General features: G+C 44.9%; 1 protein-coding gene across 2 annotated transcripts in view; it reads right to left on the reverse strand.

Annotated features, from left to right (window-relative positions):
• Positions 1 to 27,067, reverse strand: part of LOC115126219 (F-BAR and double SH3 domains protein 2-like) — a 111,706-nt gene that overhangs the window by 6,719 nt on the left and 77,920 nt on the right. Inside the window, exons 9-15 of one of the 2 annotated variants that reach the window (XM_065000524.1) lie at positions 20,484 to 20,606; positions 20,252 to 20,347; positions 16,611 to 16,685; positions 6,517 to 6,636; positions 6,303 to 6,407; positions 3,925 to 4,083; positions 908 to 1,042 (exon numbers count right to left, since the gene is read on the reverse strand). In XM_065000524.1, coding sequence (XP_064856596.1) covers positions 908 to 1,042; positions 3,925 to 4,083; positions 6,303 to 6,407; positions 6,517 to 6,636; positions 16,611 to 16,685; positions 20,252 to 20,347; positions 20,484 to 20,606 — 813 coding nt within the window. The remainder of the gene's footprint in view (positions 1 to 907; positions 1,043 to 3,924; positions 4,084 to 6,302; positions 6,408 to 6,516; positions 6,637 to 16,610; positions 16,686 to 20,251; positions 20,348 to 20,483; positions 20,607 to 27,067) is intronic. The other variant, XM_065000525.1, reaches the window with a different exon arrangement.

Genomic DNA, 27,067 nt, shown 5'->3' on the forward strand with positions numbered 1-27,067 from the left:
TCTGACCTGCTGGGTGGGGCCCTCTGATTCTGACCTGCTGGGTGGGGCCCTCTGATTCTGACCTGCTGGGTGGGGCCCTCTGATTCTGACCTGCTGGGTGGGGCCCTCTGATTCTGACCTGCTGGGTGGGGCACACTGACATGATGGGGGGGGCACCTCTGATTCTGACCTGATGGGTGGGGCACCCTGATTCTGACCTGATGGGTGGGGCACCCTGACATGATGGGGGGCACCCTGACCTGACCTGATGGGTGGGGCACCCTGACCTGACCTGATGGGGGGGCACCCTGACCTGATGGGGGGCACCCTGACCTGATGGGTGGGGCACCCTGACCTGACCTGATGGGGGCACCCTGACCTGATGGGGGGGGCACCCTGACCTGATGGGGGGGCACCCTGACCTGATGGGGGGCACCTGACCTGATGGGGGCACCCTGACCTGATGGGGGGGGCACCCTGACCTGACCTGATGGGTGGGGCACCCTGACCTGACCTGATGGGTGGGGCACCCTGACCTGATGGGTGGGGCACCCTGACCTGATGGGTGGGGCACCCTGACCTGATGGGTGGGGCACCCTGACCTGATGGGTGGGGCACCCTGACCTGACGGGGGGCACCATGACCTGATGGGGGGGGCACCATGACCTGACGGGTGGGTCACCCTGACCTGATGGGGGGGGCACCCTGACCTGATGGGAGGGGGCACCCTGACCTGACCTGATGGGGGGGGCACCCTGACCTGACGGGTGGGAACAAAACAAGCTTACATAGCTCGTTTACACACTTTCATCTTAATGTACATATTGCTACATAATCTGTCTAGATAAAGAATGTGTGGAAATACATTATCTAGCACAGCTAAGCAAATACGTTGTTCAGTGTGTGTGTGTGTGTGTGCGTGTATTACCTTGTATGAGTAGAGGACTTTGCAGGTGAGTGGGTAGTTCCTGAGAGTCCCAGAGGGGCTGGAGCTGCTGTCATCAAACACCTCCATGTTCTCCTCACACTCCTCTCCCTCCGAGCGCTCCAGATCAACCGGGCCCTACACACAGACACGTCGCAATGAGCTACTTCCAAATGATCCAGTGTGGTTCTCTCTGGTTCTCTCCAGTTCTCTCTCCTTGTCCTTCTGAGTCAGGTGATATGAAGGGCGTCAATGTTAAACCTTTATGCACTGACCCCTCCTCTACCTTTCCTCAGGGAATCTCATTGGCTCAGGGAGATCAGGTGATTCAGGTGGCATATGGGCCTGCCCCCATTGAGAGTCGGACACAGCAACCCAACCAGGACAGAACAACTGTGTGTGTTTTTCTCTGTGTGTATTCAAAACTCACTATGTTCCTGATAAAAAGCTCAGAAAATCACTAAACTCTACACCTCCATCGGAGCAGAAAAACAACAGCTGTGTGTGTGTGTGGACTAGAGGTCGACCGATTATCATTTTTCAACGCCGATACCGATTATTGGAGGGCCAAAAAAGCCAGTGCCGATTAATCGGCCAATTTTATTTATTTATTTGTAATAATGACAAATACAACAATACTGAATGAACACTTATTTTAACTTAATATAATACATCAATAAAAATGTAGCCTCAAGTAAAATAATGAAACATGTTCAATTTGGTTTAAATAATGCAAAAACAAAGTGCTGGAGAAGAAAGTAAAAGTGAAATATGTGCCATGTAAGAAAGCTAACGTTTCAGTTCCTTGCTCAGAACATGAGAACATATGAAAGCTGGTGGTTCCTTTTAACATGAGTCTTCATATTTTAACATGAGTCTTCAATAGTTTTAGGTTGTAGTTATTATAGGAATTATAGGACTATTTCCCTCTATACCATTTGTATGTCATTAACCTTTGACTATTGGATGTTCTTATAGGCACTTTAGTATTGCCAGTGTAACAGTATAGCTTCCGTCCCTCTCCTCGCTCCTCCCTGTGCTCGAACCAACAACACAACAGCCACCATCGAAGCAGTGTTACACATGCAGAGCAAGGGGAACAACTACTAGAAGGCTCAGAGCGAGTGACGTTTGAAACGCTATTAGCGCGCACTAACTAGCTAGCCATTTCACATCGGTTACACCAGCCATTAGGCTGATAGGCTTGAAGTCATAAAACAGCGCTGTGCTTGCGAAGAGCTGCTGGCAAAACGCACGAAAGTGCTGTTTGAATGAATGTTTATGCGCCTGCTTCTGCCTACGACCGCTCAGTCAGATACTTAGATACTTGTATGCTCAGTCAGATTATATGCAACACAGGACACGCGAGATAATATCTAGTAATATCACAACCATGTGTAGTTAACTAGTGATTATGATTGATTGTTTTTTATAAGATAAGTTTAATGCTAGCTAGCAACTTACCGTGGCTTACTGAATTCGCGTAACAGGCAGTCTCCTTGTGGAGTGCAACAAGAGAGAGGCAGGTCGTTATCGCGTTGGACTAGTTAACTGTAAGGTTGCAAAATTGGATCCCCCGAGCTGACAAGGTGAAAATCTGTCGTTCTGCCCCTGAACGAGGCAGTTAACACACACACTCCCAGAGCCCTCACCTCCTCCTCGTAGGCTGTCTCATCATTGTTGGTAATCGTCATTGTTGTGTCGTCTGCAAACTTGATGATTGAGTTGGAGGCGTGCGTGGCCATGAAGTCATGGGTGAACAGGGAGTACAGGAGGGAGCTGAGCACGCACCCTTGTGGGGCTCCAGTGTTGAGGATCAGTGAAGTGAACAGCATTCTTACATAGGTATTGCTCTTGTCCAGGTGGGATAGGGCAGTGTGCCGTGTGATGGCGATTACATCGTCTGTGGATCTATTGGGGCGGTAAGCAAATTGAAATGGGTCTAGGTGACAGGTAAGGTAGAGGTGATATGATCCTTGACTAGTCTCTCAAAGCACTTCATGATGACAGTCATTTAGTTCAGTTACTTTTGCTTTCTTGGGTACAGGAACAATGGTGGCCATCTTGAAGCATGTGGGGACAGCAGACTGGGATATGTCCGTAAATATTCCAGCCAGCTGGTCTGCGCATGCTCGGAGGACGCGGCTAGGGATGCCGGGTTAACACGCTTAAATGTCTTACTCACGTTGGCCATGTAGAAGGAGAGCCCACAGTCCTTGATACCGGGTCGGGTCGGTGGCACTGTGTTATCCTCAAAGCGGGAGAAGAAGGTGTTTAGTTTGTCCGGAAGCAAGACGTCGGTGTCCTCGACGTGGCTGGTTTTCCTTTTGTACTCTGTGATTGTCTGTAGACCCTGCCACATACGTCCTGTGTCGGAACGGTTGAATTGCGACTCCACTTTGTCTCTATACTGATGTTTTGCCTGTTTGATTGCCTTGCGGAGGGAATAACTACACTGTTTGTATTCTGCCATATTCCCAGTCACCTTACCAGTAGTTATTACTTCGGGGGAAAGGTTAATTGATTAGGAGATACTTTGCTCTCCATCACACTGGTGTGAAATGAATACTGGGCCGAGGGAACAGACAACTCCCTCAACTAATTCTCTAACTGTTACTCTTGTCATCCACACCACTTTCTCCCATTATCACTTTCCCCACTCTCTCCTCCTACTCTATCCCCCTCTATCACTTCCTCTCTCTCTCCACCCCCTCTCTCTTTCTCTGGTGGTTGCTGCAGTATCATGTGAACAGAATGTTAAGTAGTGAATAGGAGCAGAGACTGCTTACCTCAACATCCTGCTGACACACACACACACAAACACACACACACACAGGACCAAAGTGCTGAAGTCCACACACGCATGCCTTGGCTGCCGTGTGGCAAATATACATTTGTCTGTGATGATGACAGGTAGTGGGAGACGGGCATTGCAGGGAGTGTAGTGAGGGATTGTGGGTAGTTTCCTTCAAAATGAGGGACGGTGGTGTAGTGTGAGGGAGGGAGGGCAGGTGTCTCACCGAGAGTGAGGGATCGTGGGTAGTGTAGTTTACTGTAGCCCAGCGCTCATTTTCCAGCTCCTCCATCACCTGGTTCATGGCGCTCTTCAGCCAGGTATCCACGGCAACGCCCACCTGTCTCAGCAGGTCCAGACGAGCCTCTGCCTTCAGCTTTACTGTCTGGAGTGAGAGAGGTTACACACGCTGCTTGGTAATCAATATAACTGACACGGGACGTTGGAGGAGTCAATCTATCCCATCAACACTCAATCTACCCCAGATAAGTAGTATGTACAGTACCAGTCAAAAGAGTGGACACACCTACTCCTCATTCAAGGGTTTTTCTTTATCTTTACTATTTTCTACATTGTAGAATATTAGTGAAGACATCACAACTATGAAATGTAGTATCCAAAAAAGTGTTAAACAAATCAAAATATATTTTAGATTTTTCAGAGTAGCCACCCTTTGCCTTGATGACAGCTTTGCACACTCTTGGCATTCTCTCAACCAGCTGATGTAGTCACCTGGAATGCATTTAAATTAACAGGTGTGCATTGTTAAAAGTTAATTTGTGGAATTTCTTCCCTTCATAATGCGTTTGAGCCAATCAGTTGTGTTGTGACAAGGTAGGGTTGGTATACAGTAGATAGCCCTATTTGGTAAAAGACCAAGTCCATATTATGGCAAGAACAGCTCAAATAAGCAAAGAGAAACGACAGTCCATCATTACTTTATGACATGAACGTCAGTCAATCCGGAAAATATCAAGAACTTTGAAAGTTTCTTCATGGTCGATTTGCTGAACGAAACCAATACTAAAGGACACCAATAATAATAAGAAACTTGCTTGGGCCAAGAAACACGAGCAATGGGCATTAGACCGGTGGAAATCTGTCCTTTGGTCTCATGAGTCCACATTTGAGATTTTTGGTTCCAACCGCCGTGTCTCTGTGAGACGCAGAATAGGTGAACGGATGATCTCCGCTTGTGTGGTTCCCACCGTGAAGCATGGAGGAGGAGGTTTGATGGTGTGGGGATGCTTTGCTGGTGACATTGTCAGTGATTTATTTAGAATTCAAGGCCCATTTAACCAGCATGGTTACCACAGAATTCTGCAGCAATACGCCATCCCATCTGGTTTGAGACTAGTGGGACTATCATTTGTTTTTCAACAGGACAATGACCCAACACACCTCCAGGCTGTGTAAGGGCTATTTGACCAAGAAGGAGAGTGATGTAGTGCTGCATCAGATGACCTGGCCCGACCTCAAACCAATTGAGATGGTTTGGGATGAGTTGGACCACAGAGTGAAGGAAAAGCAGCCAACAAGTGCTCAGCATATCTCGGAACCACTTCAAGACTGTTGGAAAAGCATTCCAGGTGAAGCTGGTTGAGAGAATGCCAAGAGTGTGCAAAGCTGTTATCAAAGCAAAGGGTGGCTACTTTGAAGAATCTAAAATCTAAAATACATTTATATTTGTTTAACACTTTTTTTGGTTACTACATGATTCCATATGTGTTATTTCATAGTGTTGTTGTCTTGACTGTTATTTTACAATGTAGAAAATAGTAAAAATAAATAAAAACCCTTGAATGAGTAGGTGTGTCCAAACTTTTCACAGGTACTGTATGTACAAAGGAAGCACAGGGAGATAAACTCATTACAGTACATTTTCATGGAGATAAAAGCTCTTTAATGTCTGATCAGTATCAGGAAGTGGAATGTTGTTAATTATTGAGTACACTTTCATCACTAATGCTTCCTCCTCTGACCCCACCCACCATAGACTATTGGTTGTCCTGGCTCTGCTCCTCCCCTCAGGACCCATTAAATCCAAATGGACTCAGACATTCAACAGACAGCAGGAGATAATGGGGGCTGGGAGAGAGGGGGGGAGGGAGGGGAGGTAGACAGATGGGAGGGTGGTGGACAGAAAGGGAGGTGGAGAGAGTTGGAGGGAGGGGCGATGTGGAGAGTGGTTCAAATCCGTGTGAAATTCTCATCTCTGTCTGTGGGCGCTATGACTACATCAGCCAGCAGGGGGTGCCAGAGCGAGGGAAATCACAGAGACCGAGAGGACAGATATTATTTTTTATTTAACCTTTATTTAATTAGGCAAGTCAGTTAAGAACAAATTCTTATTTATAACGACAGCCTACCCCGGCTAAACCAGGAAGACGATGGGCCAATTGTGCACCGCCCAATGGGACCAATCACGGCCGGATGTGATACAGCCTGGACATCAAAGGAAGGAGAGGAGATGCATTGATCTGATTCACAGTCTGACAGGCTGTCTCTGAGAGAATCCATGGAGAGACAACTGTACTTAGAGAGCTGGGGGAAAGAGGGTATACTGCAGCCTGTAGGTCTACCTTTCTTCTAACAAACACAAACCTCAGCCTTGCGGATGCTCTCTTTGGTATCCTCTATCTTCAGCTCCAGATCAAGCCGGCCCTGCTCCGTTTGAGGGACTCCCAGTGTCTCACACTCCTCCAGGCTCTAACGGCACACACACACTTCAAAATCACAGACTAAAATCACATCTTGTTTTTAAAGATAGTCTGGACCAACATGAACAACTAGTGTGTGTGGTTGTGTGTAGACTCACTCTCTTGTAGTGGACGATGTTCTTGTGTTCTCGGGCCATTCTGGTGGCCCATTTCCTGGCCTCCTTGTTCAGACTGTGCTCCTCTGTCTGGCTCCCCGTGTCTGTCTCCAACTTACGACTCTACAACACACACACACACACACACACACACACACACACACACACACACACACACAGTTACCATGGAGATAAGAGGAACACAACACGTTTTTCCTAAGCGGTTACCATGGAAATGATGGAATGTGATTCTCCTATCCTAAATGAAATGAAGTCTCCCCGAAAAACTACCCCACACAACCACACCTAGTACAGTCTCAGTGGATACAGCTAACAACCACACCTAGTACAGTCTCAGTAGATACAGCTAACAACCACACCTAGTACAGTCTCAGTGGATACAGCTAACAACCACACCTAGTACAGTCTCAGTACAGCTAACAACCACACCTAGACAGTCTCAGTGGATACAGCTAACAACCACACCTAGTACAGTCTCAGTGGATACAGCTAACAACCACACCTAGTACAGTCTCAGTGGATACAGCTAACAACCACACCTAGTACAGTCTCAGTGGATACAGCTAACAACCACACCTAGTACAGTCTCAGTGGATAAAGCTAACAACCACACCTAGTACAGTCTCAGTGGATACAGCAAACAACCACACCTAGTACAGTCTCAGTAGATACAGCTAACAACCACACCTAGTACAGTCTCAGTGGATACAGCTAACAACCACACCTAGTACAGTCTCAGTAGATACAGCTAACAACCACACCTAGTACAGTCTCAGTGGATACAGCTAACAACCACACCTAGTACAGTCTCAGTGGATACAGCTAACAACCACACCTAGTACAGTCTCAGTGGATACAGCTAACAACCACACCTAGTACAGTCTCAGTGGATACAGCTAACAACCACACCTAGTACAGTCTCAGTGGATACAGCTAACAACCACACCTAGTACAGTCTCAGTGGATACAGCTAACAACCACACCTAGTACAGTCTCAGTAGATACAGCTAACAACCACACCTAGTACAGTCTCAGTGGATACAGCTAACAACCACACCTAGTACAGTCTCAGTGGATACAGCTAACAACCACACCTAGTACAGTCTCAGTAGATACAGCTAACAACCACACCTAGTACAGTCTCAGTAGATACAGCTAACAACCACACCTAGTACAGTCTCAGTGGATACAGCTAACAACCACACCTAGTACAGTCTCAGTGGATACAGCTAACAACCACACCTAGTACAGTCTCAGTGGATACAGCTAACAACCACACCTAGTACAGTCTCAGTGGATACAGCTAACAACCACACCTAGTACAGTCTCAGTGGATACAGCTAACAACCACACCTAGTACAGTCTCAGTGGATACAGCTAACAACCACACCTAGTACAGTCTCAGTGGATACAGCTAACAACCACACCTAGTACAGTCTCAGTGGATACAGCTAACAACCACACCTAGTACAGTCTCAGTGGATACAGCTAACAACCACACCTAGTACAGTCTCAGTGGATACAGCTAACAACCACACCTAGTACAGTCTCAGTGGATACAGCTAACAACCACACCTAGTACAGTCTCAGTAGATACAGCTAACAACCACACCTAGTACAGCTCAGTGGATACAGCTAACAACCACACCTAGTACAGTCTCAGTGGATACAGCTAACAACCACACCTAGTACAGTCTCAGTGGATACAGCTAACAACCACACCTAGTACAGTCTCAGTGGATACAGCTAACAACCACACCTAGTACAGTCTCAGTAGATACAGCTAACAACCACACCTAGTACAGTCTCAGTAGATACAGCTAACAACCACACCTAGTACAGTCTCAGTAGATACAGCTAACAACCACACCTAGTACAGTCTCAGATAACAGTCTCAGTCTCAGGATACAGCTAACAACCACACCTAGTACAGTCTCAGTAGATACAGCTAACAACCACACCTAGTACAGTCTCAGTAGATACAGCTAACAACCACACCTAGTACAGTCTCAGTGGATACAGCTAACAACCACACCTAGTACAGTCTCAGTGGATACAGCTAACAACCACACCTAGTACAGTCTCAGTAGATAAAGCTAACAACCACACCTAGTACAGTCTCAGTGGATACAGCTAACAACCACACCTAGTACAGTCTCAGTAGATACAGCTAACAACCACACCTAGTACAGTCTCAGTGGATACAGCTAACAACCACACCTAGTACAGTCTCAGTGGATACAGCTAACAACCACACCTAGTACAGTCTCAGTGGATACAGCTAACAACCACACCTAGTACAGTCTCAGTGGATACAGCTAACAACCACACCTAGTACAGTCTCAGTGGATACAGCTAACAACCACACCTAGTACAGTCTCAGTGGATACAGCTAACAACCACACCTAGTACAGTCCCAGTAGATACAGCTAACAACCACACCTAGTACAGTCCCAGTAGATACAGCTAACAACCACACCTAGTACAGTCTCAGTGGATACAGCTAACAACCACACCTAGTACAGTCTCAGTAGATACAGCTAACAACCACACCTAGTACAGTCTCAGTGGATACAGCTAACAACCACACCTAGTACAGTCCCACTTTAGAAGAAGCTCCCTCTCACATACATACACCAGAGAATTAGATGCAACAACTAGGTGTGAGTGACAGCTGCTGCTAATAACATCTTCTTGGAAAATAGGCTGATTTGAAACAGAGGGAGGTGAGGAGAGAAAGAGGCTGATTTGAAACAGAGGGAGGAGAGGAGAGAAAGAGGCTGATTTGAAACAGAGGGAGGAGAGGAGAGAAAGAGGCTGATTTGAAACAGAGGGAGGAGAGGAGAGAAAGAGGCTGATTTGAAACAGAGGGAGGAGAGGAGAGAAAGAGGCTGATTTGAAACAGAGGGAGAGGAGAGAAAGAGGCTGATTTGAAACAGAGGGAGGAGAGGAGAGAAAGAGGCTGATTTGAAACAGGGAGGAGAGGAGAGAAAGAGGCTGATTTGAAACAGAGGGAGGAGAGGAGAGAAAGAGGCTGATTTGAAACAGGGAGGAGAGGAGAGAAAGAGGCTGATTTGAAACAGGGAGGAGAGGAGAGAAAGAGGCTGATTTGAAACAGAGGGAGAGGAGAGAAAGAGGCTGATTTGAAACAGAGGGAGGAGAAGAGAAAGAGGCTGATTTGAAACAGAGGGAGAGGAGAGAAAGAGGCTGATTTGAAACAGAGGGAGAGGAGAGAAAGAGGCTGATTTGAAACAGAGGGAGGAGAGGAGAGAAAGAGGCTGATTTGAAACAGAGGGAGGAGAGGAGAGAAAGAGGCTGATTTGAAACAGGGAGGAGAGGAGAGAAAGAGGCTGATTTGAAACAGAGGGAGAGGAGAGAAAGAGGCTGATTTGAAACAGAGGGAGGAGAGGAGAGAAAGAGGCTGATTTGAAACAGAGGGAGAGGAGAGAAAGAGGCTGATTTGAAACAGAGGGAGGAGAGGAGAGAAAGAGGCTGATTTGAAACAGGGAGGAGAGGAGAGAAAGAGGCTGATTTGAAACAGAGGAAGGAGAGGGGAGAAAGAGGCTGATTTGAAACAGGGAGGAGAGAAAGAGGCTGATTTGAAACAGGGAGGAGAGGAGAGAAAGAGGCTGATTTGAAACAGAGGGAGGAGAGGAGAGAGAGAGGCTGATTTGAAACAGGGAGGAGGGGAGAGAAAGAGGCTAATTTGAAACAGGGAGGAGAGGAGAGAAAGAGGCTGATTTGAAACAGAGGGAGGAGAGGAGAGAAAGAGGCTGATTTGAAACAGGGAGGAGAGGAGAGAAAGAGGCTGATTTGAAACAGAGGGAGAGGAGAGAAAGAGGCTGATTTGAAACAGAGGGAGAGGAGAGAAAGAGGCTGATTTGAAACAGAGGGAGGAGAGGAGAGAAAGAGGCTGATTTGAAACAGAGGGAGGAGAGGAGAGAAAGAGGCTGATTTGAAACAGAGGGAGAGGAGAGAAAGAGGCTGATTTGAAACAGGGAGGAGAGGAGAGAAAGAGGCTGATTTGAAACAGAGGGAGAGGAGAGAAAGAGGCTGATTTGAAACAGAGGGAGGAGAGGAGAGAAAGAGGCTGATTTGAAACAGGGAGGAGAGGAGAGAAAGAGGCTGATTTGAAACAGAGGGAGGAGAGGAGAGAAAGAGGCTGATTTGAAACAGGGAGGAGAGGAGAGAAAGAGGCTGATTTGAAACAGGGAGGAGAGGAGAGAAAGAGGCTGATTTGAAACAGAGGGAGAGGAGAGAAAGAGGCTGATTTGAAACAGAGGGAGAGGAGAGAAAGAGGCTGATTTGAAACAGAGGGAGGAGAGGAGAGAAAGAGGCTGATTTGAAACAGAGGGAGGAGAGGAGAGAAAGAGGCTGATTTGAAACAGAGGGAGGAGAGGAGAGAAAGAGGCTGATTTGAAACAGGGAGGAGAGGAGGGAAAGAGGCTGATTTGAAACAGAGGGAGAGGAGAGAAAGAGGCTGATTTGAAACAGAGGGAGGAGAGGAGAGAAAGAGGCTGATTTGAAACAGGGAGGAGAGGAGAGAAAGAGGCTGATTTGAAACAGAGGAAGGAGAGGGGAGAAAGAGGCTGATTTGAAACAGGGAGGAGAGAAAGAGGCTGATTTGAAACAGGGAGGAGAGGAGAGAAAGAGGCTGATTTGAAACAGAGGGAGGAGAGGAGAGAAAGAGGCTGATTTGAAACAGGGAGGAGAGGAGAGAAAGAGGCTAATTTGAAACAGGGAGGAGAGGAGAGAAAGAGGCTGATTTGAAACAGAGGGAGGAGAGGAGAGAAAGAGGCTGATTTGAAACAGGGAGGAGAGGAGAGAAAGAGGCTGATTTGAAACAGAGGGAGGAGAGGAGAGAAAGAGGCTGATTTGAAACAGAGGGAGGAGAGGAGAGAAAGAGGCTGATTTGAAACAGAGGGAGGAGAGGAGAGAAAGAGGCTGATTTGAAACAGAGGGAGGAGAGGAGAGAAAGAGGCTGATTTGAAACAGAGGGAGGAGAGGAGAGAAAGAGGCTGATTTGAAACAGAGGGAGGAGAGGAGAGAAAGAGGCTGATTTGAAACAGGGAGGAGAGGAGAGAAAGAGGCTGATTTGAAACAGAGGGAGAGGAGAGAAAGAGGCTGATTTGAAACAGAGGGAGGAGAGGAGAGAAAGAGGCTGATTTGAAACAGGGAGGAGAGGAGAGAAAGAGGCTGATTTGAAACAGAGGAAGGAGAGGGGAGAAAGAGGCTGATTTGAAACAGGGAGGAGAGAAAGAGGCTGATTTGAAACAGGGAGGAGAGGAGAGAAAGAGGCTGATTTGAAACAGAGGGAGGAGAGGAGAGAAAGAGGCTGATTTGAAACAGGGAGGAGAGGAGAGAAAGAGGCTGATTTGAAACAGAGGGAGGAGAGGAGAGAAAGAGGCTGATTTGAAACAGAGGGAGGAGAGGAGAGAAAGAGGCTGATTTGAAACAGAGGGAGGAGGAGAGAAAGAGGCTGATTTGAAACAGAGGGAGGAGGAGAGAAAGAGGCTGATTTGAAACAGAGGGAGGAGAGGAGAGAAAGAGGCTGATTTGAAACAGAGGGAGGAGAGGAGAGAAAGAGGCTGATTTGAAACAGAGGGAGGAGAGGAGAGAAAGAGGCTGATTTGAAACAGAGGGAGGAGGAGAGAAAGAGGCTGATTTGAAACAGAGGGAGGAGAGGAGAGAAAGAGGCTGATTTGAAACAGAGGGAGGAGGAGAGAAAGAGGCTGATTTGAAACAGAGGGAGGAGAGGAGAGAAAGAGGCTGATTTGAAACAGAGGGAGGAGGAGAGTGAGGAGACATTTTTTAAACAGAGGGAGAGGAGAGAGAGTTATGTTTATTTATTTCCCTTTTGTAATTTAACTATTTGCCTTATCATTACAACACTATATAGCCATAATATGACATTTGAAATGTCTCTATTCCTCTGAAACTTTTGTGAGTGTTTATTTGACTTTTGTTAATGATCCATTTCACTCGCTTCGGCAATGTAAACATATGTTTAACATGCCAAGATAGCCATGCAAATTTCATTTAATTGAGAAAGAGAACAACAAGTCTTCTATTGCTTGCCTTGAGATAATAGAGAAAATGTGTGTGTGTGTTGTAACACAATCTGTGTGTGTGTCTGTGTGTCTTCCCAATGGAGCCCATCCCTTAACTTCCTAGCCCAGTAATACATATCCACTCCCCCTCTCTACACTGCATTAACACACAACAACCAGTCAGAATCAACGCCAGACCCCTCAACCCCCCCTAACGGTCACCTCAACCCCCCCTAACGGTCACCTCAACCCCCCTAACGGTCACCTCAACCCCCCTAACGGTCACCTCAACCCCCTAACGGTCACCTCAACCCCCCTAAAGGTCACCTCAACCCCCCTAAAGGTCACCGCAACCTCCCCCTAACAGTCACCGCAACCTCCCCCTAACAGTCACCTCAACCCCCCCTAACAGTCACCTCAACCTCCCCCTAACAGTCACCTCAACCTCCCCCCTAACAGTCACCTCAACCTCCCCCTAACAGTCACCTCAACCTCCCCCTAACAGTCACCTCAACCCCCCTAACAGTCACCTCAACCTCCCCCCTAACAGTCACCTCAACCCCCTAACAGTCACCCCAACCCCTTCCCTAACAGTCACCTCAACCACACAATGGTGTATTTAGGGAACAGAGGAAACATCATTGGATAAGTAGGGTATTGTGCTATCGTGTGTGTCATTTTAACTATCTGTACCATTCAAATCAGCTATAATGTGTTGAACAGTAGCAGCTTAATGTGTGAATGGGACTTATTATACAGCTGCAGAGTTAGGCTCAGTTAATACACCTACTGTAGGTGACCTGGAGGAATGGGCTAATGACAGTACCATAACTTAGAGTATGTATGTTCTAGCAGAGGGTTACACAGCAAGCTTTCTGAACGTACAACCATTAGTGGTCATGGTTCAGAATCCTTGGTCTTGGTGGGAACAGATCATAAACGGCTAATTGTTAAACGGTCATAATGATTAACGAACGGTCACGGTTCAACAGCCACCGGGTCATAGCAGCATGTGTATGGGTAGAATGCAACGGTCACGGTTCAACAGCCACCGGGTCATAGCAGCATGTGTATGGGTAGAATGCAACGGTCACGGTTCAACAGCCACCGGGTCATAGCAGCATGTGTATGGGTAGAATGCAACGGTCACGGTTCAACAGCCACCGGGTCATAGCAGCATGTGTATGGGTAGAATGCAACGGTCAAGATTCTACAGCAGCAATCATGCTTCCGGACATGGCCACGTTTATGGTCACTGTAGAACAGCCATGGTTGTGGTAATGGAACAGCCATGGTTGTGATAATGGAACAGCCATAGTTGTGATAATGGAACAGCCATAGTTGTGGTAATGGAACAGCCATAGCTGTGGTAATGGAACAGCCATAGTTGTGATAATGGAACAGCCATAGCTGTGGTAATGGTTGTAGTGGAACAGCCATGATAATGGTTGTAGTGGAACAGCCATAGTTGTGATAATGGTTGTAGTGGAACAGCCATGATAATGGTTGTAGTGGAACAGCCATAGTTGTGATAATGGTTGTAGTGGAACAGCCATAGTTGTGGTAATGGTTGTAGTGGAACAGCCATGATAATGGTTGTAGTGGAACAGCCATAGTTGTGGTAATGATTGTAGTGGAACAGCCATAGTTGTGGTAATGGTTGTAGTGGAACAGCCATGATAATGGTTGTAGTGGAACAGCCATAGTTGTGATAATGGTTGTAGTGGAACAGCCATGGTTGTGGTAATGGAACAGCCATGATAATGGTTGTAGTGGAACAGCCATAGTTGCGGTAATGGTTGTAGTGGAACAGCCATAGTTGTGGTAATGGTTGTAGTGGAACAGCCATAGTTGTGATAATGGAACAGCCATGGTTGTGGTAATGGTTGTAGTGGAACAGCCATGGTAATGATTGTAGTGGAACAGCATGGTAATGGTTGTAGTGGAACAGCCATGGTTGTGGTAATGGAACAGCCATAGTTGTGGTAATGGTTGAAGTGGAACAGCCATAGTTGTGGTAATGGTTGTAGTGGAACAGCCATGGTTGTGGTAATGGAACAGCCATAGTTGTGGTAATGGTTGAAGTGGAACAGCCATAGTTGTGGTAATGGTTGTAGTGGAACAGCCATGGTTAATGGTTGTAGTGGAACAGCCATAGTTGTGGTAATGGTTGTAATGGAACAGCCATGATAATGGTTGTAGTGGAACAGCCATGGTTGTGGTAATGGTTGTAGTGGAACAGCCATGGTTGTGGTAATGGTTGTAGTGGAACAGCCATAGTTGTGGTAATGGTTGTAGTGGAACAGCCATAGTTGTGGTAATGGTTGTAGTGGAACAGCCATGGTTGTGGTAATGGTTGTAATGGAACAGCCATGGTTGTGGTAATGGTTGTAGTGGAACAGCCATGGTTGTGGTAATGGTTGTGGTAATGGTTGTAGTGGAACAGCCATAGTTGTGGTAATGGTTGTAGTGGAACAGCCATGATAATGGTTGTAGTGGAACAGCCATAGTTGTGGTAATGATTGTAGTGGAACAGCCATAGTTGTGGTAATGGTTGTAGTGGAACAGCCATGATAATGGTTGTAGTGGAACAGCCATAGTTGTGATAATGGTTGTAGTGGAACAGCCATGGTTGTGGTAATGGAACAGCCATGATAATGGTTGTAGTGGAACAGCCATAGTTGCGGTAATGGTTGTAGTGGAACAGCCATAGTTGTGGTAATGGTTGTAGTGGAACAGCCATAGTTGTGATAATGGAACAGCCATGGTTGTGGTAATGGTTGTAGTGGAACAGCCATGGTAATGATTGTAGTGGAACAGCATGGTAATGGTTGTAGTGGAACAGCCATGGTTGTGGTAATGGAACAGCCATGGTTGTGGTAATGGTTGAAGTGGAACAGCCATAGTTGTGGTAATGGTTGTAGTGGAACAGCCATAGTTGTGGTAATGGTTGTAGTGGAACAGCCATGGTTGTGGTAATGGAACAGCCATAGTTGTGGTAATGGTTGAAGTGGAACAGCCATAGTTGTGGTAATGGTTGTAGTGGAACAGCCATGGTTAATGGTTGTAGTGGAACAGCCATAGTTGTGGTAATGGTTGTAATGGAACAGCCATGATAATGGTTGTAGTGGAACAGCCATGGTTGTGGTAATGGTTGTAGTGGAACAGCCATGGTTGTGGTAATGGTTGTAGTGGAACAGCCATAGTTGTGGTAATGGTTGTAGTGGAACAGCCATAGTTGTGGTAATGGTTGTAGTGGAACAGCCATGGTTGTGGTAATGGTTGTAATGGAACAGCCATGGTTGTGGTAATGGTTGTAGTGGAACAGCCATGGTTGTGGTAATGGTTGTGGTAATGGTTGTAGTGGAACAGCCATAGTTGTGGTAATGGTTGTAGTGGAACAGCCATGGTTGTGGTAATGGTTGTAATGGAACAGCCATGATAATGGTTGTAGTGGAACAGCCATGGTTGTGGTAATGGTTGTAGTGGAACAGCCATAGTTGTGGTAATGGTTGTAGTGGAACAGCCATAGTTGTGATAATGGTTGTAGTAGAACAGCATGGTAATGGTTGTAGTGGAACAGCATGGTAATGGTTGTAGTGGAACAGCCATGGCTGTGGTAATGGTTGTAGTGGAACAGCCATAGTTGTGGTAATGGTTGTAGTGGAACAGCCATAGTTGTGGTAATAGTTGTAGTGGAACAGCCATAGTTGTGGTAATGGTTGTAGTGGAACAGCCATAGTTGTGGTAATGGTTGTAATGGAACAGCCATGGTAATGGTTGTCGTGGAACAGCCATGGTAACAGCTCAACCATCAGAGGTCATGGTCACAACTACTACCTTGTGGTCGTTCAGCGTGTATATAGTAATGTAGCAACCACGGTTATGGTTGAGGCTAATCCGTGTGCTTGTTATGGATATAATGTGTCATTACAATGGGTGGATAGCATGCAGCAGCCAGGGTCATGTTATGGCTCTAGATGGTTGGTGGTGGCTTGGCGGGTAGAGACTAGTGGTTAGGTCTACCTGTGCCAGCGTCATCCTCATGGCACTGACGGGCGAAGGCTCAATGTCCACCAACTTCTGCACCGAGCTCAGAGTCTGACACACACACACGCGCGTACACACACACAGATAGGCGTTAGGGGAGAAAGAGTTAGCAAAGGTTGAAAAGTTTTGAAGGAGAAAAACACTGAAGGGAAAATAGTTAGTAGTGACAGAACAGAACAATAGAGAGACACACACTATAGGTGTTGTAGATCAGTGGAGAATGAAGTTACACAGAGACAGTTACATAGAGACAGTAACAGTTACATAGAGACACATACTATAGGTGTTGTAGATCAGTGGAGAATGAAGTTACACAGAGACAGTTACATAGAGACAGTAACAGTTACATAGAGACACATACTATAGGTGTTGTAGATCAGTGGAGAATGAAGTTACACAGAGACAGTTACATAGAGACAGTAACAGTTACATAGAGACAGTTACACAGAGACAGTTACACAGAGATAGTAACAGTTACATAGAGACAGTTACATAGAGACAGTTACATAGAGACAGTAACAGTTACATAGAGACAGTTACATAGAGACAGTAACAGTTACATAGAGACAGTTACATAGAGACAGTTACATAGAGACAGTTACACAGAGACAGTAACAGTTACATAGATACAGTTACACAGAGACAGTAACAGTTACATAGAGACAGTTACACAGAGACAGTAACAGTTACATAGAGGCACAGAGACCGTTACACAGAGACAGTTACACAGCGACAGTTACACAGAGACACATACTATAGGTGTTGTAGATCAGTGGAGAATGAAGTTACACAGAGACAGTTACATAGAGACAGTAACAGTTACACAGAGACACATACTATAGGTGTTGTAGATCAGTGGAGAATGAAGTTACACAGAGACAGTTACATAGAGACAGTAACAGTTACACAGAGACACATACTATAGGTGTTGTAGATCAGTGGAGAATGAAGTTACACAGAGACAGTTACAGTTACACAGAGACAGTTACACAGAGACAGTTACAGTTACATAGAGACAGTAACAGTTACATAGAGACAGTTACATAGAGACAGTAACAGTTACATAGAGACAGTTACATAGAGACAGTTACATAGAGACAGTTACACAGAGACAGTAACAGTTACATAGATACAGTTACACAGAGACAGTAACAGTTACATAGAGACAGTTACACAGAGACAGTAACAGTTACATAGAGACACAGAGACCGTTACACAGAGACAGTTACACAGCGACAGTTACACAGAGACACATACTATAGGTGTTGTAGATCAGTGGAGAATGAAGTTACACAGAGACAGTTACATAGAGACAGTAACAGTTACACAGAGACACATACTATAGGTGTTGTAGATCAGTGGAGAATGAAGTTACACAGAGACAGTTACATAGAGACAGTAACAGTTACACAGAGACACATACTATAGGTGTTGTAGATCAGTGGAGAATGAAGTTACACAGAGACAGTTACAGTTACACAGAGACAGTTACACAGAGACAGTTACAGTTACATAGAGACAGTAACAGTTACATAGAGACAGTTACATAGAGACAGTTACATAGAGACAGTAACAGTTACATAGAGACAGTTACACAGAGACAGTTACACAGAGACAGTTACACAGAGACAGTAAAAGTTACATAGATACAGTTACACAGAGACAGTAACAGTTACATAGAGACAGTTACATAGAGACAGTTACATAGAGACAGTTACACAGAGACAGTTACACATAGACAGTTACACAGAGACAGTTACATAGAGACAGTTACACATAGACAGTTACATAGAGACAGTTACACAGAGACAGTAAAAGTTACATAGATACAGTTACACAGCGACAGTAACAGTTACATAGAGACACAGAGACCGTTACACAGAGACAGTTACACAGAGACAGTTACATAGAGACAGTTACACAGAGACAGTAACAGTTACATAGACAGTTACACAGCGACAGTAACAGTTACATAGAGACAGTAACAGTTACATAGACAGTTACACAGAGACGGTAACAGTTACATAGACAGTTACACAGAGACGGTAACAGTTCCATAGAGACAGTTACACGGAGACAGTTACACAGAGACAGTTACACAGAGACAGTTAAACAGAGACAGTTACATAGACACACAGAGACAGTTGCACAGAGACAGTTACACAGAGACAGTAACACAGACACAGAGACCGTTACACAGAGACAGTAACACAGACACGGAGACCGTTACACAGAGACAGTCACACAGAGACAGAAACACAGAGACAATAACACAGACACGGAGACAGTAACACAGAGACAGGAACACAGAGACAGTTACACAGAGACAGTTACACAGAGACAGTCACACAGAGACAGTCACACAGAGATAGTCACACAGAGACAGTCACACAGAGACAGAAACACAGAGACAATAACACAGACACGGAGACAGTAACACAGAGACAGGAACACAGAGACAGTTACACAGAGACAGTTACACAGAGACAGTCACACAGAGATAGTCACACAGAGATAGTCACACAGAGACAGTCACACAGAGACAGTAACACAGAGACAGTAACACAGAGACAGTAACACAGAGACAGTAACACAGAAACAGTAACAGTAACACAGAGACAGTTACACAGAGACAGTTAGAGACCACAGACATTACATATAGGTTTACAAAAGGAGTGTTTAAACATGTGATGGCACAGAGACAGTCACACAGAGACAGTCACACCGAGACAGTCACACCGAGACAGTCACACAGAGACAGTCACACAGAGACAGTTACACAGAGACAGTTACACAGAGACAGTTACAGAGACAGTTACACAGAGACAGTTACACAGAGACAGTCACACAGAGACAGTCACACAGAGACAGTCACACAGAGACAGTCACACAGAGACAGTCACACAGAGACAGTCACATAGAGACAGTTACATAGAGACAGTTACATAGAGACAGTTACACAGAGACAGTTACATAGAGACAGTTACATAGAGACAGTTACACAGAGACAGTTACACAGAGACAGTTACACAGAGACTACAGAGAAGAGAAGTGATGTGTTCAGTTGCTCCTCAGAAAAGTCACCATAGGAAGAAGAACTTGTTTTTATATATTCGGAAAGTCGTTCTGTACTTTGAATGTTTCCGAGAGGCGAGCGCATGAACACAGCATATGAACAGAGAACAGGGTTGGTTGGAGAGGGTTGAGTAAGGACATCTCAGATACAGGAGGCCTGCTAGTGTGTGTGTGTGTCTGCCCGACTGTGTACGGGGGGACACAAGACGTGTGTGTGAGTCTGTGAGTGAGTGAGTGAGTGAGTGAGTGAGTGAGTGAGTGAGTGTGTGTGTGTGTGTGTGTGTGTGTGTGTGTGTGTGTGTGTGTGTGTGTGTGTGTGTGTGTCTGCCCGACTGTGTACGGGGGGACACAAGACGTGTGTGTGTGTGTGTGTGTGAGTGAGTGAGTAAGTGAGTGAGTGAGTGTGTGTGTGTGTGTGTGTCTGCCCGACTGTGTACGGGGGGACACAAGACGTGTGTGTGAGTCTGTGAGTGAGTGAGTGTGTGTGTGTGTGTCTGCCCGACTGTGTACGGGGGGACACAAGACGTGTGTGTGAGTCTCACCGTGTCACAGTCGCTGGGTTGGAACTGGAAGTCTTGTGCTTTATGAAACACAGGGTTCTCCTGCATGAAGAGCTGCTGGTTAAACTCCTGCACCACCTGAGAGAGACAGAGATATACAGGATTAAGCATACACACACACGCACACCACACACAGACGCACACACACACAGACGCACACCACACACAGACGCACACACACACAGACGCACACACCCACAGACCACATACACACCCTGTTGGATTTGTCCAGTAGGAACTGGAAGGTGTTGTGTATGGCCTGAAAGGCCTCCAGCTCTGTCTGACAGATAGAGATCAGATAGTCCTTCACATGGTTATATATCCCTCCATCCAACTCCTGAGAGCGACAGAGAGAGAGAGAGAGACAGAGAGAGACAGAGAGAGAGAGACAGAGAGAGACAGAGAGAGAGAGACAGAGAGAGAGACAGAGAGAGAGAGAGAGAGAGAGAGAGAGAGAGAGAGAGACAGAGAGAGAGACAGAGAGAGAGAGAGACACAGACAGACAGAGAATGTTAATTTGATGGTTATCTTTAGTCTTTTGATAGACTGGATGAAGCATTAATTAACAGTGAATCTCAATGAAGAGTCTTTCTAGTAAGTGATTTGGCTAAATATGCTCTGGGCGTGTCAGAGAGAGAGAGACAGAGAGAGAGACAGAGAGAGAGACGGAGAGAGAGAGACACACTACGGAAAAAGAAGGAACAGCATGTCAGAAATCAGCTCAATGCAATTGAAGAATCCATAGACTCTAACCACTTCTGGGAAAATTGGAAAACACTAAACAAACAACAACACGAAGAATTATCTATCCAAAATGGAGATGTATGGGTAAACCACTTCTCCAATCTTTTTGGCTCTATAACAAAGAATAAAGAGCAAAAACATATACATGATCAAATACAGATCTTAGAATCAACTATTAAAGACTACCAGAACCCACTGGATTCTCCAATTACATTGAATGAGTTACAGGACAAAATAAAAACCCTTCAACCCAAAAAGGCCTGTGGTGTTGATGGTATCCTCAATGAAATGATCAAATATACAGACAACAAATTCCAATTGGCTATACTAAAACTCTTTAACATCATACTTAGCTCTGGCATCTTCCCCAATATTTGGAACCAAGGACTGATCACCCCAATCCACAAAAGTGGAGACAAATTTGACCCCAATAACTACCGTGGAATATGTGTCAACAGTAACCTTGGGAAAATCCTCTGCATTATTATTAACAGCAGACTCGTACATTTCCTCAATGAAAACAATGTACTGAGCAAATATCAAATTGGCTTTTTACCAAATTACCGTACAACAGAACATGTATTCACCCTGCACACCCTAATTGACAACCAAACAAACCAAAACAAAGGCAAAGTCTTCTCATACTTTGTTGATTTCAAAAAAGCCTTCGACTCAATCTGGCATGAGGGTCTGCTATACAAACTGATGGAAAGTGGTGTTGGGGGTAAAACATACGACATTATAAAATCCATGTACACAAACAACAAGTGTGCGGTTAAAATTGGCAAAAAACACACACATTTCTTCACACAGGGTCGTGGGGTTAGACAGGGATGCAGCTTAAGCCCCACCCTCTTCAACATATATATCAACGAATTGGCGCGGGCACTAGAAAAGTCTGCAGCACCCGGCCTCACCCTACTAGAATCCGAAGTCAAATGTCTGCTGTTTGCTGATGATCTGGTGCTTCTGTCACCAACCAAGGAGGGCCTACAGCAGCAAATAGATCTTATGCACAGATTCTGTCAGACCTGGGCCCTGACAGTAAATCTCAGTAAGACCAAAATAATGGTGTTCCAAAAAAGGTCCAGTCACCAGGACCACAAATACAAATTCCATCTAGACACTGTTGCCCTAGAGCACACAAAAACTATACATACCTTGGCCTAAACATCAGCGCCACAGGTAACTTCCACAAAGCTGTGAACGATCTGAGAGACAAGGCAAGAAGGGCATTCTATGCCATCAAAAGAAACATACATTTCAACATACCAATTAGGATTTGGCTAAAAATACTTGAATCAGTCATAGAGCCCATTGCCCTTTATGGTTGTGAGGTCTGGGGTCCGCTCACCAACCAAGACTTCACAAAATGGGACAAACACCAAATTGAGACTCTGCACGCAGAATTCTGCAAAAATATCCTCCGTGTTCAACGTAAAACACCAAATAATGCATGCAGAGCAGAATTAGGCCGATACCCACTAATTATCAAAATCCAGAAAAGAGCCGTTAAATTCTACAACCACCTAAAAGGAAGCGATTCACAAACCTTCCATAACAAAGCCATCACCTACAGAGAGATGAACCTGGAGAAGAGTCCCCTAAGCAAGCTGGTCCTGGGGCTCTGTTTCACAAACAGACCCCACAGAGCCATCACCTACAGAGAGATGAACCTGGAGAAGAGTCCCTGGTTAGAGCGTTGGACTAGTAACCGCAAGGTTGCAAGTTCAAACCCCCGAGCTGACAAGGTACAAATCTGTCGTTCTGCCCCTGAACAGGCAGTTAACCCACTGTTCCTAGGCCGTCATTGAAAATAAGAATTTGTTCTTAACTGACTTGCCTGGTTAAATAAAGGTAAAATAAATAAAAAATAAAAATAAAAAGCTGGTCCTGGGGCTCTGTTCACAAACACAAACAGACCCCACAGAGCCCCAGGACAGCAGCACAATTAGACCCAACCAAATCATGAGAAAACAAAAAGATAATTACTTGACACATTGGAAAGAATTAACAAAAAAACAGAGCAAACTAGAATGCTATTTGGCCCTAAACAGAGAGTACACAGTGGCAGAATACCTGAACACTATGACTGACCCAAACTTAAGGAAAGCTTTGACTATGTACAGACACAGTGAGCATAGCCTTGCCATTGAGAGGCCGCCATAGACAGACATGGCTCTCAAGAGAAGACAGGCTATGTGCACACTGCACACAAAATGAGATCGAAACGGAGCTGCACTTCCTAACCTCCTGCCAAACGTATGACCATATTAGAGACACATATTTCCCTCAGATTACACAGACCCACAAAGAATTTGAAAACAAATCCCATATCTATTAGGTGAAATACCACAGCAGCAAGATGTGTCAAAAGAAACGAGCAACCTGTGAAGAACAAACACCAATACAACCCATATTTATATTTATTTATTTTCCCTTTTGTACTTTAACTATTTGCACATCATTATAACATTGTATAAAGACATAATATGACAATTTATATATGCTCAGCAAATAATCTCTACTTTTGTGTGTAATGTTTACTGTTCTTTTTTTAATTGTTTATTTCACTTTTGTTTATTATCTATTTCATTTGCTTGGGCAATGTTAACATATGTTTCCCATGCCAATAAAGCCCTTTGAATTAAATCAAATGAAATATTATTGAATCAGAGAGAAAAGACACAAATGAATCATTAAGAACTAATAGACTGGATAAAAACTGTAGTATGAGCAGGGAAAGGGAGGAAGAAGGAGTGAAGGGAAAAAGTAGTATTTGAAAGGAAGGAGAGCAGGGGAGACTGTGGTTTGACGGTGCAGAGTATGTATAAATGTGTTACTGTAGGTTCTTTGAGTCATGGTGTGTGACTGGAGTCTGTGTGTTCTCTTGTTGTGTAGGAATCTGAACCTCCTTCACCTTTCCCAGCAGCAGCTGTGACAGCACTATAGCCCTATCCAAAACACACACACACACGCACAAGCACACCCTCCTCTCTCCAACCCGTTGCCTTAAATGTCAGCCTATCACACATTCCATCGTACAATGATGACAATGGCAACTCAATGTCCCAACACACAGTCACTCACTCACACGCATATACACACACACACACACAGCTGAAACAATGGTATGATGACAAATCTAGGGAAATTCCGTCATTGAGGGTCAAGGCTAGTCCCAATATTACCCCCACCCTACCCCTCCACTCATCCCCCCCTTCCTCTCCTCCCTCGCTCTCTCCACCTATCCATGTAGGGTAGTGTGAACAACAGAATGATTCAAGGGCCAGAAAATGACAAACATCACATCTCTCCGTGTCACGACTGCATCACGTAACATTCAGTGCAAACAGCCATAATATCATAGGAACAGTTATGCTCTTTCTGTGTGTGTGTATGTATGTATGTATGTATGTATGTATGTATGTATGTATGTATGTATGTATGTATGTATAGTGGGGCAAAAAAGTATTGTCAGCCACCAATTGTGCATGTTCTCCCACTTAAAAATATGAGAGAGGCCTGTAATTTTCATCATAGGTACACTTCAACTATGACAGACAAAATGAGAAAAGAAATCCAGAAAATCACATTGTAGGATTTTTAATGTATGTATGTATGTATGTATGTATGTATGTATGTATGTACAGTTGAAGTCGGAAGTTTATATAGACCTTAGCCAAATACATTTAAACTCGGTTTTTCACAATTCCCGACATTTAATCCTAGTAAAAATTCCCTGTCTTAGGTCAGTTAGGATCACCACTTTATTTTAAGAATGTGAAATGTCAGAATAATAGTAGAGAGAATGATTTATCTCAGCTTTTATTTCTTTCATCACATTCCCAGTGGGTCAGAAGTTTACATACACTCAATTAGTATTTGGTAGCATTGCCTTTAAATTGTTTAACTTGGGTCAAACGTTTCGGGTAGCTTTCCACAAGCTTCCCACATTAAGATTGTCCAAGTTTGTCCAATTCCTCCTGACAGAGCTGGTGTAATTGAGTCAGGTTTGTAGGCCTCCTTGCTCTCACACGCTTTTTCAGTTCTGCCCACAAATTTTCTATAGGATTGAGGTCAGGGCTTTGTGATTGCCACTCTAATACCTTGACTTTGTTGTCCTTAAGCCATTTTGCCACAACTTTGGAAGTATACTTGGGGTCATTGTCCATTTTGAAGACCCATTTGCAACCCAGCTTTAAATTCCTGACTGATGACTTGAGATGTTGCTTCAATATGTCCACATCATTTTCCATCTATTTTGTGAAGTGCACCAGTCCCTCCTGCAGCAAAGCATCCCCACAACTAGATGCTACCACCCCTGTGCTTCACGGTTGGGATGGTGTTCTTCGGCTTGCAAGCCTCCCCCTTTTTCCTCCAAACATAACGATGGTCGTTATGGCCAAACAGTTATATTTTTGTTTCTTCAGACCAGAGGACATTTCTCCAAAAAGTGTGATCTTTGTCCCCATGTGCAGTTGCAAACTGTAGTCTGTCTTTTTTATGGCGGTTTTGGAGCAGTGCCTTCTTCTTTGCTGAGCGGCCTTTCAGGTTATGTCGATAGGACTCGTTTTACAGTGGATATAGATACTTTTGTACCTGTTTCCTCCATCCAGCATCTTCACAAGGTCCTTTGCTGTTGTTCTGGGATTGACTTGCACTTTTTGCACCAAAGTACGTTCATCTCTAGGAGACAGAACGCGTCTCCTTCCTGAGCGGTATGACGGCTGCGTGGTCCCATGGTGTTTATACTTGCGTACTATTGTTTGTACAGATGAACGTGGTACCTTCAGGCGTTTGGAAATTGCTGCCAAGGACAAACCAGACCTGTGAAGGTCTACAAAAAAAAAATCTGAGGTCTTTGCTGATTTCTTTGATTTTCCCATGATGCCAAGCAAAGAGGCACTGAGTTTGAAGGAAGGCCTTGAAATACATCCACAGGTACACCTCCAATTATTATCTGGAATATTCCAAGCTGTTTAAAGGCACAGTCAACTTAGTGTATCTAAACTTCTGACCCACTGGAATTGTGAAACAGAGAATGATAAGTGAAAAAATCTGTCTGTAAACAATTGTTGGAGAAATGATGTGTCATGCACAAAGTAGATGTCCTAATCGACTAGATGTCCTAACCGACTTGCCAAAACTATAGTTTGTTAATAAGAAATTTGTGGAGTGGTTAAATAACTGGTTTTAATGACTCCAACCTAAGTGTATGTAAACTTCCGACTTCAACTGTATGTATGTATGTATGTATTGTATGTATGTATGTATTGTATGTATGTATGTATGTATGTATGTATGTGTATGTGTGTGTATATATATGGTAAGCAGCCACATCTGTCAGAGGCAGTCTCAATAGAACCCTCACTACCCATTTTCAACAGCAGGGGGAGGTGTTGAGCTCCTCCTGAACAGTACACTCCTATCAAACATCTCTACGTGTGTGTGTGTGTGTATGTGTGTCTAGCTTGAAGCCCTGTTCCCTTGTCACCATGTCCATCTATCTATTATTCACTAGAGACTCTCTCAGCTGTCACATACAGTACCCCGGGGTTCAATACAGTCACATACAGTACCCTGGGGTTCAATACAGTACCCTGGGGTTCAATACAGTACCCTGGGGTTCAATACAGTCACATACAGTATCCTGGGGTTTAATACAGTACCCTGGGGTTCAATACAGTCACATACAGTATCCTGGGATTCAATACAGTCACATACAGTATCCTGGGGTTCAATACAGTCACATACAGTATCCTGGGGTTCAATACAGTCACATACAGTACCCTGGGGTTCAATACAGTACCCTGGGGTTCAATACAGTCACATACAGTATCCTGGGGTTCAATACAGTCACATACAGTATCCTGGGGTTCAATACAGTATCTTGGGGTTCAATACAGTACCCTGGGGTTCAATACAGTCACATACAGTATCCTGGGGTTCAATACAGTCACATACAGTATCCTGGGGTTCAATACAGTATCTTGGGGTTCAATACAGTACCCTGGGGTTCAATACAGTCACATACAGTATCCTGGGGTTCAA

Source organism: Oncorhynchus nerka, linkage group LG14 (assembly GCF_034236695.1).
Source record: "Oncorhynchus nerka isolate Pitt River linkage group LG14, Oner_Uvic_2.0, whole genome shotgun sequence".
NCBI classification, from domain to species: domain Eukaryota; kingdom Metazoa; phylum Chordata; class Actinopteri; order Salmoniformes; family Salmonidae; genus Oncorhynchus; species Oncorhynchus nerka.